General features: G+C 43.0%; 1 protein-coding gene across 4 annotated transcripts in view; it reads left to right on the forward strand.

The window, feature by feature from the left end:
- The window catches only part of TRIM36 (tripartite motif containing 36), a 35,320-nt gene extending 20,856 nt beyond the window's left edge, over positions 1 to 14,464 (forward strand). For all 4 annotated transcript variants that reach the window (XM_064403564.1, XM_064403565.1, XM_064403566.1 and 1 more), the window contains 7 exons: positions 352 to 498; positions 1,513 to 1,608; positions 2,468 to 2,721; positions 3,314 to 3,438; positions 4,222 to 4,515; positions 4,795 to 5,092; positions 9,158 to 14,464. In XM_064403564.1, the coding sequence (XP_064259634.1) occupies positions 352 to 498; positions 1,513 to 1,608; positions 2,468 to 2,721; positions 3,314 to 3,438; positions 4,222 to 4,515; positions 4,795 to 5,092; positions 9,158 to 9,512 (1,569 nt within the window). In that variant the 3' untranslated portion in view covers positions 9,513 to 14,464. The remainder of the gene's footprint in view (positions 1 to 351; positions 499 to 1,512; positions 1,609 to 2,467; positions 2,722 to 3,313; positions 3,439 to 4,221; positions 4,516 to 4,794; positions 5,093 to 9,157) is intronic.
- The last annotated feature ends 5,471 nt before the right edge of the window (positions 14,465 to 19,935 follow it).

Below are 19,935 nucleotides of genomic sequence, written 5' to 3' on the forward strand. Positions count from 1 at the left end.
GCTGGGTGTGTTATATATTGCATTTACAACTCTGAGCTGGAGTGTGGGGTGCTGGAGGCATTGCAAACAACATGGGCAGGGTTTAGCAAAAGATTGACTACTATATGGAGGCTACACAGACACTGCTAGAGGCTTACTTAGTGTAAACCTTGTGAAACTGTGTGTGTTCATCTGCTGGCTTTCAATTTCATTGACAAATATAAAAGGTAGAAGATAAACTGACTATAAAAAAAGTCACTGATGAAGTCACGTGTTGCTTTGGGTTCACTGGGTGTTTTGATTTTTTGTTGAGAACCTCCATTTTTGGAAGTACACCTATATTGTCTCTGCTCTTTTTTTTTCCCCCCACAGATTTTGATGTGTCCAGAACATGAAATGGAAAGAGTAAACATGTACTGTGAAATCTGCAGACGGCCTGTTTGTCATCTTTGCAAACTGGGTGGAGGTCATGCAAACCATAGAGTAACAACCATGAGCACTGCCTACAAAACCCTTAAGGTAAAAGAAAATATAATTGGATCTGGCCTTAAGAAGGGAAAGAGTACTTCTGATGTGAGGGCAAACTCCCAATGGATGGAAGCCAGGATGTTAGGAGACCCTGAACTAGTTTTGAGCCCTGTCATTGTGCAACATTTGTTAATGTATATATTAATGTGATATAGGGCATGTTTTAGAAACTTAACTGTTTGCTATGATGCCTGAAACATAACCCCAGAAAAGTGCTGTCAACTTATTTCAGCTAATTGTACAGCAATACAGACAATGCAGAAGGTTTAAGTAGTTAATCAACTTTACAATCTATTTTTTTTTTAATATAAGTGTTCAGGTAGCTTGTGGTAGAGGACACTTGAGAAGCCCATCTGAGAAATTTGCATCTGAAGTATCTGTTGATATCTTTGTATGTTTCTGAAGCTGCATAGCTGTTAATTTCCTAAGCAAAGCACAACAGTAAAGACTTGCAAACATCAGATTGTTATTGAAGACAGTACCTACTTCCTCTTCTTGCTTTTCTTCCTCTCTTGCTCTCAGGAGGAAAAAAAAAAGAAAAAAAAAAAGATTAGCCCGCCTTGTGCTATTTGGCCTCCTCACCAGTTTGCAAAGTTTTTCCTGTACAACTCCTAACTCTTGCAGCTAAGGAAGCACAGGGACAAATCTGTGATTTGAACTATTCATTTTTCTAGCAACTTTTACTACAAATGAGTTAATAACGATCAGCTCCTTTCTGTAAGTTTTAATGTCTTGAAGCCTCTTTTTCCCAATCTAAGAGAGGGTGATTGGGAGCCAGCTGACACTGTTACCTCTGATCTTTAGAGCCTGTGCCAGCGGTCTCACTCACAGCTGCTTTGCAATCACTGCAGGTCACCAAGCAATTCTCCACAGGACTACTGCTCTTAACTGGTGTCATGCTGTTGTCCTTGTGGCTGGATAAACTGAGGACAAAACAGGATGACTTGTCTGTGCTGGTTGTCACTTTGTGGGAGATGCCCTATTCTTGCTGTTTTACTTCAACAGGAGAAGCTTTCAAAAGATATCAAGTACCTCATCAGTAAGGAGAGCCAGGTGAAAGCTCACATCACTCAGCTGGATCTGCTGCTGAAAGAAACAGAGGTAAGAGTGGCTTGAAGATTGTCTGGGGTTGGCCTTTGTACAGACATAGGAAGGATTCAAAACTGTTTTCAGAGAAATTGAGTTTTTCAGTTAAGTAGTAAAACAATTTTTGAATAGTTTGTGGGAGACTAAATCACACATGGTAAGACCTAGTCCTGTCAGTATGGGAAGCAGACAAAGGGAAGTTTATTTTTGTGTGCTACTCTAAATTTAAATAAAATAAAGATTACTTGATACCTTAACCAAAGTGGCTTAAACACAGGGTGTTTGTGTGATAGTGATGGTGCACTATTTACGCTGTCTATTTACTTTGAGAAAGTCGGAATTAAGGGCAAAACCTCCCTGCAGAAGAGTCACATACAAGCTGAAAAAACACAGAAATTGAAGAAGCTCCTAGTACTGGTGTGTCTTGATTACAGACTGCCTCTGTGTTTTGCAGTTTCTTTTATCCAGGGCAGTATTCAGAGGTGGCACTATGGTTCAAAGGGCATACACTAGAAGCAGGGTGGTTGGGAAAGGTGGAAGAGCATCTAGCTCTTGGGCATGAAGACTTCAGAGCCTAATATGTTTTTACAGTGCTTTTTCATGAGCTATCTAGACAAATGTAATGCATAACTCAAGGTGTGATCAGAGGAATACTTTCCTGCTTTTCATTCTTGTTAAAGACATCAAATGCTGACTAGCTTGGGTAGTTACTGATCTCATTTTCAGTGCTGAATAGCATAACAAAGCTCATTAGTCTTACCTGTCAAATGCATGACTAGATTACTGTGATGTCTTGAACAACCTTAAGTATGTTTCTTAAGTAAGAGTCACAGTGATGTAGAATCTGTCTGAAATGTCTTTTGTTTGCTCCTAGTGCAACAGTGAAAGAGCTAAACAAGAAGCATCTCAGAGTTTTGAGAAATTATATTGTGTCCTGGAAGAGAAGAAATCTGCAGCTCTTAGGGCAATTGAAACTTCTAAGAATATAAGGTTGGAAAAATTGCAAACACAAGTGGAAGAATACCAAGGGCTCCTGGAAAATAATGGCCTTGTAGGATATGCTCAAGAAGTGCTTAAAGAAACGGATCCCTCCTGTTTTGTTCAAACAGCAAAACAACTTCATGTCAGGTATCTTAAATATCTTCTTTTTGAGGTGCAAGTACTGTTCCAGGATATCTGTGCAGTTGTATTCTTGGGAGATGGTCCTGGTCATGTTCAGCTGGAATTCCTGCATTAGAGTGTGCCGTAGGAAACAACACTCAGGAGAGAGGAGTGCTCTTGTCCTGCTGCAATGCCTAGCCTTGTTCAGTGGGACTGCAGTGGGAGGGTAGTCTGTTTAGCTCCCTGACAAATTTCTTGTCTCAGAGATTTTATCAGGTATTTGCAAGTTAATCTAACAGGTTTCTTCTGGCTTTAGGCTCTTTGATCTTGGTGCTCTCTACTAGTACCCCACATGAGTTTTGTTTTTTGAACATAATGCTCCAAATGGTTTAAATGGTTTGCCAACTGAATGACTACCTGTTTATTACCTTTACACTGATGTACAAAACGTCTTTAAATTTGGCATTTGAGAATCTTTCTAGAGAAAATTTTTGGGAGACATCAGTAAGTACATGAAAGCAGAATTTTTTTTAAAGCAAAACCTAGCATTTTTACTTTAAGGAATGGCCCACTTGGATTGCCTTTTTTTGGTTGTGCTATTCCACTTTTGTGTTTTCAGAATCCAAAAAGCTACTGAGTCTCTGAAGAGCTTTAGGCCAGCAGCTGAAACTACTTTTGAAGACTTTGTGGTGGACACTGCCAAGCAAGAAGACATCCTTGGTGACTTGTCCTTCCATTCCAATGGTAAATTCTGAGAGCATTAGGTCTTTCTCAAGCTTTAGCTGTAAGGGCTTCTCTGGAGAAAGGCAGAACTGCACAGGGCAGCAGTTGCAGAGCTCAGTGTTATGACTTGCATTGTTCCTTCTGTCTGCACGATTCAGAAGGCATTACCTGGCAGCAGTGTTAGCTTCAGCTTTCATAAAGAAGCTAAAACGACATTTCCTTCAGTACCAGTTTGCACTGGCTTCCAAAATACTGTATTTACATCACATTCAGTCTTTCTAAAAGCTTTTTATTGCATGACAGAAAGTAATAGTTTTTAAAGCTGCCAGAAAATAAAAGGCTCAAGCCTTTCAAAGTAAAAACAGAAAATATGGGATTTATTTAAGTGTATGAACAGAGAACCATCTTCATCTACTCCTTTTAACTGAGAGAGTCAGATTCCCCCCTTTAACAGTGCTACAGCTCAATAATGGGGTTATCTCTTGATTTAAGACAGTTTTAAGAGGTGGATGCTTTAAAATGAGTTTCCTCCCAATATAGTTTTAACCAATCCCTTTCCACCCCAATAAGGAAAAACAATACAAGTAGATAGAAGTGAAAAAAATAACAGTTTACTAAAGAATCAAAATAGCAATGGGTCAAAAGTAACTTTAACAGCCCCTGGTTACAGAGTGCTTGAAATCTCACAGGGGCACAGACAGAGTTGGAATACAGTAACAGTTTGGTTACCCAGGACTGGTTGTATGGTTAACTCCAAAACAACATGTATCTAAATTTCAGTGCTTTTTTTCTCATGTGTTCCAGGTCTAGAAATACCAGAAATCAATGAAGAACAGAGCAGGATGTACAACAAAGCTCTGATCAGCTGGGAATGCCCTGGGAAGACAGATTCAGCTGATATCTATGTTCTTGAATATCATAAACTTAATAAAGAAGAGGAGAGTGTGACATGGCAGAAGACTGAAGTTTGTGGCAAGAGCAAAGTATTATCTGATCTTGATGATGACAGCAGCTATGCCTTTAGAGTTCGAGGTTACAAAGGGTCCATCTGTAGCCCTTGGAGCCGAGAAGTTATTATGAGTACTCCTCCAGCTCCAGGTATGGGGTTTTCTTACGTCCGTCAGTGTTAAGAGCTGAAAGTAGTTTCCAGTAACTCCCAGATGTCTCCTACACTGTTACCAATTTCATAAATGCTTAGAAGCACTGTTGTAGATTAAGTCAGTAACATACAGAGACTCTTAACTTGCATGACATTCCTGGTAGCCTTTAAAAGTGGCAAATTCTAATGCCTGTATGACTTAAAATGTAGTTTATAAGCACAGAAGGCCAAATACGTAATTAAGCAGATTTTTTTTTTTTTGGGATACTGCTTTTCAGTTTTCAGTTTTCTTTTCGATGACAAATGCGGGTACAACAGTGATCATCTCCAGCTGAACCCAAGAAGAACCTCTGTGGAAAGTAGGGCTGGACTTCCTCTGCTTCTGGGATCTGAGCGCTTGCAGGTTGGATGCTTCACAACCCTGGATTACATCATTGGTGACACTGGGATTGCCAAAGGGAAGCACTTCTGGGCTTTTAGTGTGGAAGCCTATTCATACCTGGTGAAAGTAGGAGTTGTTCCTAGCAACAAGATACAGAAATTGTTCCACAATACCCCTGATGTTATCAGTCCAAGGTAAATTGCATACTCTTGCTTTAATGCATGTTTTACATAAGGGGATGGTATTTTGAAAAGGTAAATGAAGAGCAAGTCTGTTCTCAGTACACAAGGTGAACATAAGCAGTGAGAAGTTTGAAGGATATGGTGTAAGCAGGTTGTCCCATTATAAGCAGAAAGATGCCCTGATTATCCAGAGTCCCATTACTTTTTGGGAAAGAAGTCAGGTTCCTGTATATGTCAGAGAATGTCAGGTAAAGCAAGAAGGTTAAAAACAAGTGTAAGATTGAAGCAATGCTTGATTATCAGTAGTAAGGCTCTGCCTTAATTCCCTTGGCATACAAGGTCTGGCAGCCTTTCAAAGGAACAGTGTTCACTGTACATATTTGTATATTTTTGCAGTAGCTGTGTCACAGTGGATTCCAAGTCACTGGCTTACCCCAGGCTACATGCTTGCGTACTGTATTGGGGTGCTACTGAGCACAAGCCAAAGTACAGTGGACAAACCAATAAAAAGATTTCCTTCTCACAATTACAGTTGTAGCAAGCCTGGATATGTGTGGGAACTGCAGGCAGGGAGGCTATCTCCTGGGGACTCTTATTCAAAAATTTAACGAATGTTTGGCTTCTTTCTGTATAACACAGGAAAATGTATCAGCACAATCTTGAGCTGCTTAAAGCCAGATGGAGCCATTTGCAAAATGAGAAATTAGATCTAAATTTCCTGATTTCTTTTTCCTTCTCCAGTGTAGATCTCTGCAAAGTTTTAGCTGACACAGAAACAACTGCCTCCACAAGCATCCCAAAACTGAAATCCAAAGTAGGGAATGCCTCTACTGAAGAATGTGGGCTTCTCCATGTGTCTTTATCTGAGAAAAGACGTGGAGAGAAAAGCATGTAGACTGACCAAGTATGTCTGCAGATTCTCCAGTAACCATCTGGGAAACTGTTCAGGGAAGTCTTCAGACAGAGCACTTTAAAAAAAGCCCCCAAACTTAAACCACTAAAACACTACCTTTTGTTTTGTGAATTTTACAGATACTGTAACATAGCAGCATCATGGAAAACTCATAGGACATGTTCTTGTCTGTAAGGATTGGTCATATTTGCTAAGTTACTTCTCAAGTTAACTAATTTACTGTACCTGTAGGTTCATTATTAACTGCCTAGCATAAGCACATTTAGATACATCCATTCCTTAGTAAAGTCTTCTATGGTCTTGTCCTTATTGGAGTTCAGCTGTTATTAATTGTTTGAAGTAACACAAGTGAAATCCCACCTACTAATGCCTCTTCTTTCCTGGCTAAGGTATGTATCACTGGTATAAGCAAGGCTTGGTGGGATGAGTGCTGTGACTCGAATGCCCTGTTAGTTACAGGCTCCTCAAAGGGACAGGGGGACAGATGAGGTGGGGGTGGCACTGTCTGTCACATAGTGTCTGGAATGTATGGAGCCTGCAGCTGGCAATGCCACAGTTCAGAACCTCTGGGTAAGGATTAAGGGACAAACAAAGTGGATGTTATTGTGGGAATCTACTACAGGCTACACAGCCAAGATGAGGATTGATGAATTATTCTTTAAGAAGCTAAGGAATATCTCTACATCAACCAAAATTGTCTTTGTAGGGCACTTCAGCGTGGCAGATGTTAACTGGGAGCACCACATAGATGATACAGACAGGTCCAGAGGGGTCCTAAAACACCTTGGTATGGGTACTAAGGGAATCAGCTGAGAAAGGTGCTCTCCTTGATTTTTTCCTTGTCAACAGAGAGGATCTTGTGAGCAAAGTGGAGATGAACAGCCATCTTGGCCACAGCAACCATGAAGCAATTGAATTTAAAATCTCTGTTGTCAGAAAGAGAAGTGCCAGCAAAACTTCAACTCTGGACATGAGGAGAACAGATTTCAGGCTGCTCAGGGTACTAATCAGGAAAGTCCCCTGAGAGACCACTGTTGAAGGTGCTAAGCTCCATCAGTGCTGGTCACATTTTAGCGACCACCTCCTAAGGGCACAGGAGCAGGCAGCTGCAAAATGTTATAAGTCAAGCAGGCAAGACAGAAAGCTGGCTTGGGTGAGCAGAGAACTTGTAGAGCTAAGGTGAAAAAAAAAATAATAGTATGGCCAATAGCAGCAAAGTTGGGCAGTGTGGGAGAAATAAAGAGATGCTGCTTGACATTTGAGGGAGAAAATTTATGTGGTCAAAGCCCAAATGGAGTTGAAGCTGGCCAGAACTGTAGGGAACAATAAAAAGAGTTTCTAAAAAATACGTGACTAGCAAAAGGGAGTCAGAAATATCATTGGCCTGTTACAGAGGAGGATGGTCACCTCTCTAAAAGGGACAGAGAGAAGACAGAGATGTTTAATGCTTTATTGACCTCAGTTTTCAACACCAGTGGTGGCCTTTGGGGGTCCCAGAACTCAAGGACCATGACTGTGAGAATGATAAACTCCCAGCCATTCCCAAATTTTTGCAGGATTTGGTGTTCCACCTGAATCCCCATAAGTCTGTGGATTCATCCTAGGGTACTGAGGTGGCTGATGTCATTGTAAGACCTCTCTCATGTTTCAATGGTCTTTGGAGGTGCTAGTCAACTGGAAACTGGCAAATGTCCCAGTTTTCAAGACTGGCAGGAAAGATGATCCTGGTAACTACAGGCTTGTCAGTCTCACTTTAATGACTGGTAAATTTATGGAGAAGATTATTCTGGGAATTACTGAACAACACCTGAAGGACAGTGCAGTCATCTGTGGAAAGTCCAACTTGAAAAACTTACTTTCCTTTCATGACACTTGTAACCCACTGACCTGACCAAGGGAAGCCAGTTGGTGTAATCTCTTTTGATTTCAGTAAAGCTTTTGATGCTGTGTCTCCCAGGATCCTTCTGGACAAACTGTCCAGCACACATCTGGATAAACACATCATGTGATGAGTGAGCAACTGGCTCAGGGGTCAGGCACGAGGGGTTACAGTGACTGGGGTGACACCAGACTGGTCACCTGTCACTGGGGGGTTCCACAGGGCTCCATGCTCAGCCCTGTGCTCTTCAACAGCTTCATAAATGGCTTGGACACAGGACTGGAAGGGTTACTAAGTAAGGTCAGATGATACAGAACTGGGAGGAGCAGCTGACTCCCTCAAAGGCAGGAAGGCCCTGCAGAGAGGCCTTGACAAATGAGAGGACCGGGCAGGCACCAACTGCATGACATTCAACAAGGGCAAGTGCTGGGTTCTGCACCTGGGATGGGGCAACCCTGGGTGTACAGACAGACAGACAAATGAATGACAGGCTGGAAAGCAGAAATGAGTGCAGGAAAGGGCCCTGGGGATCCTGGTCAATGGCCAGCTGAACAGGAGCCAGCAGTGCCCTGGCAGCCAGGAGGGCCCCGTGCCCTGGGAGCATCAGGCACAGCATCACAGCCGGGCAAGGGAGGGGATTGTCCTGCTCTGCTCTGCACTGGGGCAGCCTCACCTCGAGTGCTGGGGGCAGTTCTGGGTGCCACAACACAAAAAAGACATTGAGCTGTTAGAGAGTGTGCAGAGGCCATGAAGATTTTGAAGGATCTGGAGGGAAAGCCTTATAAGGAGTGACTGAAGTCACTTGGATTGCACCGTCTGGGGAAGAGGAGATTGAGGGGAGCAGAGAGGCAGACACTGATCTCATCTCTTAGGTGACCATTGACAGGACCTAAGGGAATGACATAAAACTGTGTCATGAGAGGCTTAGGCTGTATATTAGAAAAAGGTTCTTCACTCAGAGGGTGGTTGGACTCTAGAGCAGGCTTCCCAGGCAAGTGGTCCCAGCACCAAGCCTGACGGAGCTTAAGAGGCATTTGGACAATGTTCTCAGGGACATTGTATAACTCTTGGGTTGTCCTGTGCTGGGCCAGGACTTGGAATATAATGGTTTTTGTGGTTTCCTTCTAATTCAGAATATTCTGTGATTCTATGATTTTTTTACCACCCAAGATATTTGGGTGATCATGTGGTGTTGCCTATCTTACAGAAACGTTCTTCTCCTTTCACATCACTGATCCCACTTCAGCATTTGACAAAAGCACGTGGGATTTTTTTTGTGTTCCAGATGCGAGCAAGACAGCGGTCATGACAGTGGGAGTGAAGACGCTTTCTTTGACTCATTGCAACCTTGCACACTGGTCACTTTAGGCATGAAGAAGTTCTTTATCCCTGCCACACCTACTGCTCCCAAGGATCCAGCCAGCAGAATCCTTCCCCTGCCATCGTGCTTGGGCATTTGCCTGGACTGTGACAGAGGCAGGGTAGGGTTTTACGATGCAGGCCGCATGAAGTGCCTGTACGAATGTGAGGTGGATTGCTCTGGCTTGATGTACCCAGCATTTGCTTTGATGGGCGGTGCAGCAGTTCACCTTGAGGAAGCTGTCACAGCCACGGACAGGGAGTACCACGATGACATCTAGTGCAGCAATCTCTTCCTGTTGCTGTTCTGAGTCAGAAAATGAAAGCAGAAGAATTCTACCTTAGCTTTTAGTCCTGATAAATTATATTCTACCTACGTGTTGCTCACAAGCCTCTGGCCTGTGATTCTTTAAAATAAATGGTCCAGGCGCTTCCTGCACCAGAGGAATTCTCCTGCCTTTCTTGTGATCTGTGCAATGCTGTTCTCCACAGACTTCTTTTCCTGGGGGAAGCAGGGAACAAGTCTGACTAGCAACCAAAATTTTCTTTTCAGGACTAGCAACCAAAACTTACTCTTCGGGGTAGAAATCTGCCTTTTATTTAACTTAAATCCTTACACAGTCAGTTTTGTATTTAATGAAGTCAAAGCTGACAGTGTGTGATTGCCATTCTCCTTTTAAGAAATCTGCCTAAATGCCTCTGCAGGGTTAAATGCTTTCCAGTTAAACCCTGATCACCAGTTGGGCCTTTCAGCACAGAATAGCATATTAAAAATATAATATTAAAGAGGAAGAAATTAGAAATGGTGTTGAATGTTTAACTTATACGTGGAATGATGAAGGTAAACTTGAATCTGATTGCATGTTGTATTCCCTTAATGTGATTGTAAGTTAAAACTCAGTTCTGACACTCATTGTCATATAGTTGGTGGCATAATGGTAAGTTTATTTATTCTTCCAGGCTTTTACTCTAAGCTATCTAAAATAAAGTGCAATTGTACCTTAAATGTCAGAACTTGGAGTCAAAAATCAGAAATGTTTGCATGTGTGAATAATGGTACCTGGTATTTAGGCAAAAGCAAGTATTAAAGAAATACCTGATTTAAAAAAAAAAAGAAAATATCTAGCAGCAGCTTGGGTTTTTCTTAGTAAGAATGTTGAAAATGCATTGGTTAAGTTTTGAGACCTAATTTCTGCCTTAAAGGAAGTCTCCCTTAAAATTTCAGTTCTTCTAATGTTAAAAACTGTATCACATTTGCAGAATCATAGAACTGCAGGAACAGCTTGAGTTGGAAGGGACCTTTAAAGCCCATCTAGTTCCAACCCCTCCTTGCCATGGGCAGGGACTTCTCCCACTAACCAGGTTGCTCAAAGCTGTGTTCAACCTGACCTTGAACACTTTCAGGGATGGGACATCCACCACTTCTCTGGGAAACCTTCTCCAATGTCTCACCACCCTTATTATTAGCAATCTCTTCTTTATGTCCAACCTAATCTATCATTTTTAGGTTAAAACTATTGCCCCTTGTCCTGTCTCTCCAGACCTTGGTAAAAAAGTCCTCCATCTTTTTAAAAAATTCTTTTTATCTATTTGCCGGGGTCGGCTGTTACTTGTCTCTGCCCCAGCACGGGAAAAGGTGGTTCTGGGCAGGCCGCGCTTTCGAAGAAGGAGTCTGGACTCTTGCTTTTTGGTCTTCAGTTGAGTTTATTGTTCCTTATCTACGAAGTTTTTCTGTCTGTCTGTCCAGCCGAGGTCTGATCAGCAAGACAGCCAAGGGCACTCTCTCCCACCCACGGGGTGGTTGTCTCTTTTATAGTGAAAACTACGTATTAGATATTTACCTTCAATTTCCAATACTTTTCACCCTTGTTGGCAAGTGTACCTTCACCATGAACCAATCCCCACATGCCAACATCATCCTGAACATGGATGCCAAGGAGAAGAAAGAAGAAGGACAGGGCACACCCAAATCCCTCCGTCTTGGGACTCCTGACCCCCATGTACAGAATTCCAAACCCCTCTGTACAAGGTTCAAAACCCCCCTGTACAGTGCTCCAAAATTTTTCCCTTCACCCTGTGATTGCTACTACTATGCTACTTAAACTTTTGTGGCCTGTAATTCTTTATATAAGGTTGGCAATTTGCTCCATGAATTAAGATCGAATTTCCAGGTGTCTTTGGCTTCCTGCCAGGGTCTCCGAGCTCCTGCCAGGGCTTTGAGACATTCAGGGCATCCAGAGATGTCCTGAGCTCTGACATCTATTAATAGGCCATAATAAGGTCTTTCTGGAGCATTCTCTATGCTGAATAACTCCATCTCTTACAACATCTATACAGGACAGATGTTAACAGCCCTCTGACAATTTTTGTGCCTCTCCTTTGGAACCACTCTGTACTGGGGGCCTCAGAGGTGAACGCAGTGTGTGCAAGCACACATTGCTGCTTCATGGTCAGTTTTTCATCCATCAGGATGCCCAAGTCCTTCTCTGCAGAGCTGCTCTCCATCCCCCAGTCTGTACTGATAGTGGAGATTTCCTGGATCCAGGTGCATTAGCCTGTACTTGGTGAACCTCATGAGATCCACATCAACACTGGTGCCAGGACAGACCCTTGAGGGATACTGCTCAGTACTGGTTTCTGCTTGGACATTAAGCTATTGACTGTGGTTCTTTGGGTATAGCTATTCAGCCAATTCCTTATTCGCTGAACAGTCCATCCACTTAAACCCTTCTCTTTCAAGTTTAGAGGTAAGAATGTTGTGGGGAATCTTATCAAAGGCCTTACAGAAGTCCAGGTACATGGTATCTCTTAGCTGTTCCCTTATCCAATGGTGCAGACAATGGGTCACAGAAGACCACTAGGTGAGTCAGGCAGTTTTTGCCCTTGGTGAACTCTTCTGGCTGTCCCTGATCTCTTGTCTTCCATAAGTTTTGACCTATCTTCCAGGAGGATCTGTTACATGATCTTACTGAGAATGGAGGTGGACTGCCTCTCTTTATAGAAACCCATGTATAAAAAAAAGTAGGGTGTGTGCATTGTTGACTTGTGGAAAAATAAGGATCTAAAGTGAAGGATGTTTCTAGTAAGTACTTGGTGCTTTCTAATTTGGGGATATGCTTTCTAATTTGGGGATATGCTTTGTAATTTGGGGATAGTGTTGCATCTTGATGAATGTGTGTGAAGTATGCTTACTAAGTACATCTATACAGCTATAGAGCTGTGAAATGGGACCTGAAAATCACAATACAGTTAAGTGAATGTAGGTCATAATGCAAACCTTTTGCAGGCTTTGCTGTCTGAACTGTTGTACAGATCTGACCTGGAGTCTTCTCTCCTAAGCCTCTGACTGTGGCCACTGTTGGAAAAAAGTGTCAGAAACAGTTGTCTATGCCATCACGAGCATGACAGCCAGAAAGGCCCAGCAAGTGCAACTTCTCGTCTGGATCTCACCTGCAAATGTTCTGTCTTGATAAGGCTGTGTGAAAGTGCACTCCACAGATTCAGTGTGAGTTGTGTGACAAACACTTTGATGTCCCAGCAGGAGGTGTGAAGTACTGGGTACCTTTTGGAATTTTCTACTGCAGGAGAAAAGACAAACTGTCTCTTACTGGTTAGCCTTCTTAGTAATTTCTTCTGTTTTAGATAGTTATCATTATAGCCTTTAATTTCTGTCATTCCCTCCCTTTCATCTTCCCTTTTACTGGATTGAAGCCATTGCTCTCTTCTTGCCTGCTGAGGCTGACTGAACAGTCTGTCCATAAGGCACTCTGTTGCTGTAAAGGATTACAAAGTTTTGTGTTTTCCTTCTTCTTGTAGTCCTAAAACCATAATTGTCTTTTATTTGGTTGATACCCAATACCATGTTCATGATGAAGCTTCTTCAGCATTTTTCATGCAGTGTTTTCCCCACCTGGTGTGCTGTTTTGCATTTGTTTATGTTGATAATGCTTGTTTACCTAGTCACTAAGTTCTGAGGGCCTTTTGCAGCTCTTCAGTCACTTCTAGACTTGGATGTTCCCCAGTAGCTTAACTGGAAACACAAACATGCCCATGTTTTTGTTTGTTTGCTTTTCCAGGTCTTGGAGCAAACTAAGTTGTAGTGAGACTCAGAAGATCTCTCTGCTGTTAAGATTTTTTGTTCCTTCCACTTCTTTTCCCCCTCCAATATTTATTAAACCCCAAGCCAAGCACTGAAAACTCTTACATTAGTATACTCTGTTGAGTATGTGAGTCATGATCTTATGTGTGAGTGCAGCAGTCAGAGAGAGCCAGGAGAAAGTATTCTCACTTCAGTAGCTGTAACTTATCTACCACACCAAGAATCTGCTTAGGGCTGTTGGTTGTAGGGCTGAACTTTCTTTTCCAGACCAAATCTTCTTCCACAGATAGATGTTTCATTTTTGATTCCTTTGTTTCAGAAACTGGTCTAAATTAGAGCCTTTATGTCATGGCTAGCCCTCCAAATTTCCACATTTAGATTTTTTATAAGCATCTAGATTTGTATCACCGAATCTTGTTACTTTATGGAAATATTTGTAAATGGAACACTGTATTGCAGATGTGAAGACAGTGTCTCAGACTCAATAATGTAAAAAAAGATTACTGGTTTGAGACTGTAGAAGTAAGAAATTCAGAATTTAGGGGCTTTTTCTATTGGAGTTTCAAATTCATTTAACATGTCTTCTGCTATGCAATTACTTACTGTACTGGACAGAAACTGATGCTACTTTAAACATTTACCTTTTGATATGTCTGTTTGTATTTATCTCAGTCTGAATTTAAAAATTGATTTGGCTTTTGGTGTTACTTGAATACTTAGTATGTATTCCAGACAGTACTATTTGGTGCTTACTCCAGCTTATTAAATAAAAAACACACTGTCAAGAGGCACTGACAACACGCTGTGATATTTTTTCCACTACCATGGAAATGTCAACTTTCAGAAATACAGTTCAGCAGTACTTGCCTATCCAGATAATTATTTTTTTCAAGTTTCTCCCTATGAAACAGCACTTTACAATGTAGACTAAGCTAAAAACGGTGTGGTATTGTGTGGATCTTTGTGCAATATAGCTGTTTGGTGACTATGGTGTGACTTGCAAAGCTTCATACAGGTGTGAATCGTGTAGACACTTTTTAGATACCTAAAGCTTTAACAGAAAGGCCTTGTTTGAAAATATTCTGAAATGTAAAAGTGATGTCTTGGTTTTTTTTCAATAAAAGCTGAAATACATTATCTTAGTCATTCACATTATTACATCCCAGCTCCTAAGTATCCTGGTTGAAATAATTTTTCCTACAAAACACGACAATAGGTGACCTGTGGGGAGAAAGCATTTCTTTGGTTTTCAATTGTGCTCATATACCCGTACCTCTGATTTTAGGAGGACTAAAGAGTAGTTTGGACTGACTGCCAGGCTTTTACTTAAGATGCTGATGTTTGGAACTTGACTGCCTGAGCCTCCCTCCCTAGAGAGGGAAGGAAAATGTGCATCCAGAAGAAACTTGGCTCTTGAGCATTTTTAAGGGAACCTACCCTTTTCCTAGCAGAGGAAGCAGATGCTGCTTACCTCTTCAACCTGTACAGCTTTGCCAAATGACCTCAGGTTGGTGGACCTGCCCAACTCTTCAGTTCTGATTAAATCTGCATTCCTTGTTCCCTTCAATGTTTACACTAGTTGATGCTGTTGTTTGCAGGATGTTTTAAAATTCCCACTTCTGGTGGTTGTTGCCTTCAGGTCAGCTGCATGTGCATGTGTGTTGTTAAAACTGGTTCCCATCGGACGAGGACACGAGGCTTGACTCCATGTTGATCAGAAGGCTGATTTATTATGATATATATTATACTAAAATGCTACATTACAACTATACTAAAAGAACAGAGAGAAAGAGATCAGAAGGCTACAAAGACAAGAAGAGAACAGGAATGAATAACAAAAATTCTGTGACTGCTCACAGCCTTGGCACAGGTGGCTGTGATTGGTCACTGATTGAAAACAATCCACATGGACCAATGGAAGATTCACCTGTGGCACTCCACAGCAGCAGATAGTTATTGTTTACATTTCTTTCCTGAGGCCCTCAGCTCCTCAGGGCAGGAAAAATCGCAGCAGAGGCTTTTTCACTAAAAATCCTGGCAACACATGTGGGAGCAAGAGAGGCTGTATCCACAGGAAATCTCCCATGAGCTGTGCCAGTGCAGGTGAAACAGCCAATATGTAGGTATGTATGCTCTAGGAGAGGCACACTGATACTCCTGTGAAAGCAGGAGTGTTGAAACCAAGAGCAGTATTCTGCTGAATTTTCACAGAATCACAGAACAGTTAAGATGCGTAGGGACCTCTGGAGATCATCTAGTCCAACACCCCTGCCAAGGCAGAGTCACTGGTCATGGTTTAGGAATGATGTTCCTCACTTAAGTGTTCCCATGGAAATGGCCCATACATGTGCTGCTTTTTCCCTTCCCCACTGTGGCTGGAGAAGAAGGATGGAGAGGAGAATTGGAGGCACAAACAGGTAAAGATCACAGGTTGAGATAAGGAGAATTTACTAGGAAAAAACCAATGAAATAAGAAAATGAACAGCAACAACAGCAATACTAATAACAGAGTATACAAGACAGGTGGATAATTGACATGGGATTGCTCAGCACATGGAAGCTGGTGCCACCTGAAGGCACACCCGGCACACCTTGGTGAAAAACCACACACCCCTCTATCCCCACTGCGCAGGGCGTGAGCTGGTATAGAATAACCTGGCTGTGCCACTCATGGCTGCTGCAAAAGTTAACTGCCCTGGGTGGAACCAGGACCTTCACCCAGAGCCAGGGAGAACGGGAGCACTTCCAGATGGGTTTTGAATGTCTGCAGTGATGAAGACTCCAAAACCTCGCTGGGCAGCCTGTTCCAGTGGTTTCCCAGTCTCAGTTGAAGTTTTTCCTCATGTTAACATGGAACTTCTTGTGTTTGATTTTATGGCCATTATTTCTTGTCCTGTCACTGGGCACCACTGAAAAGAGTTTGGCACCATCCTTTTGGCTCCCACATCTGAGATGTTTGGATTTATGAGGTCCCCTCTCAGTCTTCTCTGCTCTGGACTAAACAGGCCCAGCTCCTGCAGTCTCTCCTTGTGAGAGAGATGCTCCAGACCCTCAATCATCTTTGTGGCCCCTGCTGAACACTCTCCACTAGCTCCTTGTTCTTGTACTGAGAAACTGGACACAACTGCAGATGTGGCCTCACTAGGGCTGAGTAGAGAGGTAGGAACACCTCCCTATTGACATGCTGGCAGCACTCTTCCTGAGGCAGGATCCCATTAGCCCTCCAGACCACAAGGGCACTGCCGGCTCATGGTCAACTTGTCATTTACGAAGACTCACAGGTGCTTCTCCACAGAGCTGCCCTCCAATAGGTCAGCCCCCAACCTGTACTGGTACTCGGGGTTATTCCTCCCCTGTTGTAGTATACTTGCCCTTGCTGAACCTCACTAGGTTTCTCTCCAGCCTACGAAGGACTCAATGAATGGCAGCACAGCCTTCTGACACATCAGCCCCAGTTTCATATCATCAGCAAACTTGTTGAGGGTGCCTTATACACCTTTGTTCACATCAATGATAAATAAGTTGAACAAGGCTGGATCCAGTACTGACCCCTGGGGAATGCTACAGACCACAGGCCTCCAACCGAATTCTACTCCACTGACCCTCTGAGCTCTGACATTCAGCCAATTCTCCTTCACTGTCCAGTCCCCTCATGCACATTTTCTGAGCTTACATACAAGGATGTTATAGGAGACAGTGTCAAAAGCCCTGAAGCCAAGGTAGACAGCATCCATGGCTCCCCTCACCAACTCATCCTGCCATGCCATCTCAGAAGGCCATCAGACTGGTCAAGCATGATTTCCTCTTGGTATATCCAAACTGACTACTCTTGATCAGCTTTTCTTTTACATGCTTGATGATGAACCACCATTCTTCTAGAAAGATTTGTTCTATCACCTTTTCAGGGAGGGAGGTGAAGCTGACTGGCTGGTAAGTTTCCTGTGTACTCCCTTTTTGAAGATGGGGTAACATTGGTCTTTCTCCACTTATCAGGGACCATTCCTTTCTCCACCATTTTTCAAAGATGATGGAGAGTATCTTAACAGCGATATCTGCAAGCTCCCTCAGCTACTAACCCTCTTTGACCATGGGAAATCTTCCTTTTTCCAGCATTCCTCTCTTAACTCTGAGGTCTGGGATTTCTAAGAGTTGGCCTCAGCAGTAAAGATGGAGGCAAAGGCAGGCAGTAATTCTTCCTGACCTGTGTCTTCTGTCACTAGGACACCCATGTGGTTCAGCAGCAGCCCCACATTTTCCATAATGTTATTTTTGCTGCTGATGTACTTGCAGAAGCCCTTCTTGTTGTCCTTGATAACCCTTGCCAGATTCAAGTGGACCTTTTCTTATTGCATCCCTGCATATTCCAATAATGTTCTCCCATGTGGCCTGTCCCTTTTCCTACATCCCATAAATATTGTGGGGTGTTTTTGTCAATATTATTTTCAAAATTGTTGGTATTGTACCCCTCCCCCTCCCCTGAAGCATTGGTTTAGTCCCAGCTGTCAGTCCTCCCTCATATCTACCCCTTTTTCCAGAGATTTCCTTGTCAATTTTGTATCCTTCGATGCCTCATTGGTTTAGTTAAAGTGTTCCCCTCCCCTGTAACTTCCTATTGGTTTAAATGTTGTAATCCGTGCCTTGTGTTCCACCCTAAACTTCACCCCTGTGTCCCTTAAAACCCACTGCCCTGACCTTGTGCGTGGTCCTTGCATCTGTTTTATGTTGGGGTTGTGGGTGCTTTTTTTTCACCCTTATGGTTTAATAAACGATCCTGGGATAAACAATCAAGTCCCATCCTGCTTTTCTATGCTGATCCTTTGGCGACTGCTTAGGAGGTTCAGGAGCCTGGGGGAGGTGTCGCGCCCCCATCAAGCACATAACACTGAGTGCACTGAGACATATAAATTGCTGTCTTCTGTTTGAGATGAACTAGAAGCTTCTTGCTCATCCATTCAGGTCTCTTGCTCACTTTGCTTGAATTTTTTATGATGGGGACACAAGTCTGCTTGGAGGACGTGATGCTTGAGTATTGACCAGTCTTTTGGACCCCCTTATCTTCTAGAGCCCTAACCCGTGCTCCTCTTTGAAGAGGGTGAAGTTAGCTCTCCACAAGTTTGGAGTTCTAGTCCTTACTGCTTTGCTTCCTCCATGAAGGATCCTGAGTCCACCATCACATGGCCACTATAGATGAGACTGTTTTCAGCTTTCTTGTCTGTGACCAGTCCCTCCTGATTTGTTAGTAAAAGGTCCAGCAACATACTTTTCCTTCTTGGGTCCTGTTTCATTTCTGTCAAAAAGTTACTGTAAGTGGTCAACTTCACGGACTGGCTGTGCTGAGCCATGTTGCCCTTCCAACAGTATCAAGGTGTTTGAAGACCCCCAGGAAAACCAGGGTGTGTGACTGTGAGGCTGTTTCCATCTGCCCACAGAAAGCCTCATCAACTTCCTTCTGATCAGGTGGCGTGCAGCAACCACCCACAACAGTGTCACCCTTGTCAGCCTGTCCCTTAATTCTTACCCATAAATTCTCAGCTTGTTCACCTACTCCTGGAAAGTGGTCAATACGTTCCTGGTGCTCCCTCACTTAAGGAGCAATGCCATGACCTCGCCATGCTGAGATGTCCTTTCTATAAAGTACACAGCCATCCATGACAATGTTCCAGTAATGCGAGCAGTGATATCAAGGCCCTGTTTAGGTTTCTAGGGTTTTTTTACTCCCCATGCTGTGTGCATTTGGGTACAGGCATTTTAGAGATGTGGCGCAGCATCCAGGTTCTCTAGAAGGGATTTACCAAAGCCATATACACCTTGATGTGGTTAGCTCTATGGTTCTCGGTTTGAGAGGCAGCCAAGGGAGATTTGTCACTGCACTGGTTCCCCAGGAGGAAGCAGTGGCAGGAGCACTGCCACTTCAGACAGAACACATCCCCTGCCCTCAGTCCTTCCATATAAAGCCTACCTCACCAAATTGGCCAGCCTGCTGCCAAAGATTCTCTTGCCCCTCTTAGACAGGTGATTCCTGTTTCTTCCTGATAGGTTATCATCATTAAAGTACAACCCATTGGCATAAAACCCAAAAACTCTTTGATGGCACCAGTCATGAAGCCAGATCTTCATCAGCACTATGGGTCTGCTTCTCTGTCTCTATTTCCTTCTCTGCATCTTTCTATTTCTTTCTCTTCTGTCTCTTATTTCTTCAGCTGGAGGCATAGATGAGAAGAGGACTTGGGCACTAATATTTCCCCCTGCCTCACCAGGACTTTACAGCCTTCCTTGATCCTGCCTATTTTTTGGTTTGCAGTGTCATTTGCACCCACATGAAACAGTAGTGGCTGCTTGGCAAGTTGTGCTGCTCTCTAGGCAGCATCACGGATCTTAGCCCCTCGTCGGCAGCACAGGTCCTCTGTCTCTCCATCAGGCTGGCAGATGGGGGCCTGCAGTGCCCCTTAATAGAGAGCTGCCCACTATGAGTAAGCTTTTTATTTGACTTTATTGACTATTTATTATTCTCCAATATGTTGTTCAAAGGTATAAACGACATGTTTGTTTTTTGACTGAAATGTTGTAAAACAGACAGAAGAGTGTCTGAGGGAAGCATTTGAAAA

This window comes from Passer domesticus, chromosome Z (assembly GCF_036417665.1).
Source record: "Passer domesticus isolate bPasDom1 chromosome Z, bPasDom1.hap1, whole genome shotgun sequence".
NCBI classification, from domain to species: Eukaryota; Metazoa; Chordata; class Aves; order Passeriformes; family Passeridae; genus Passer; species Passer domesticus.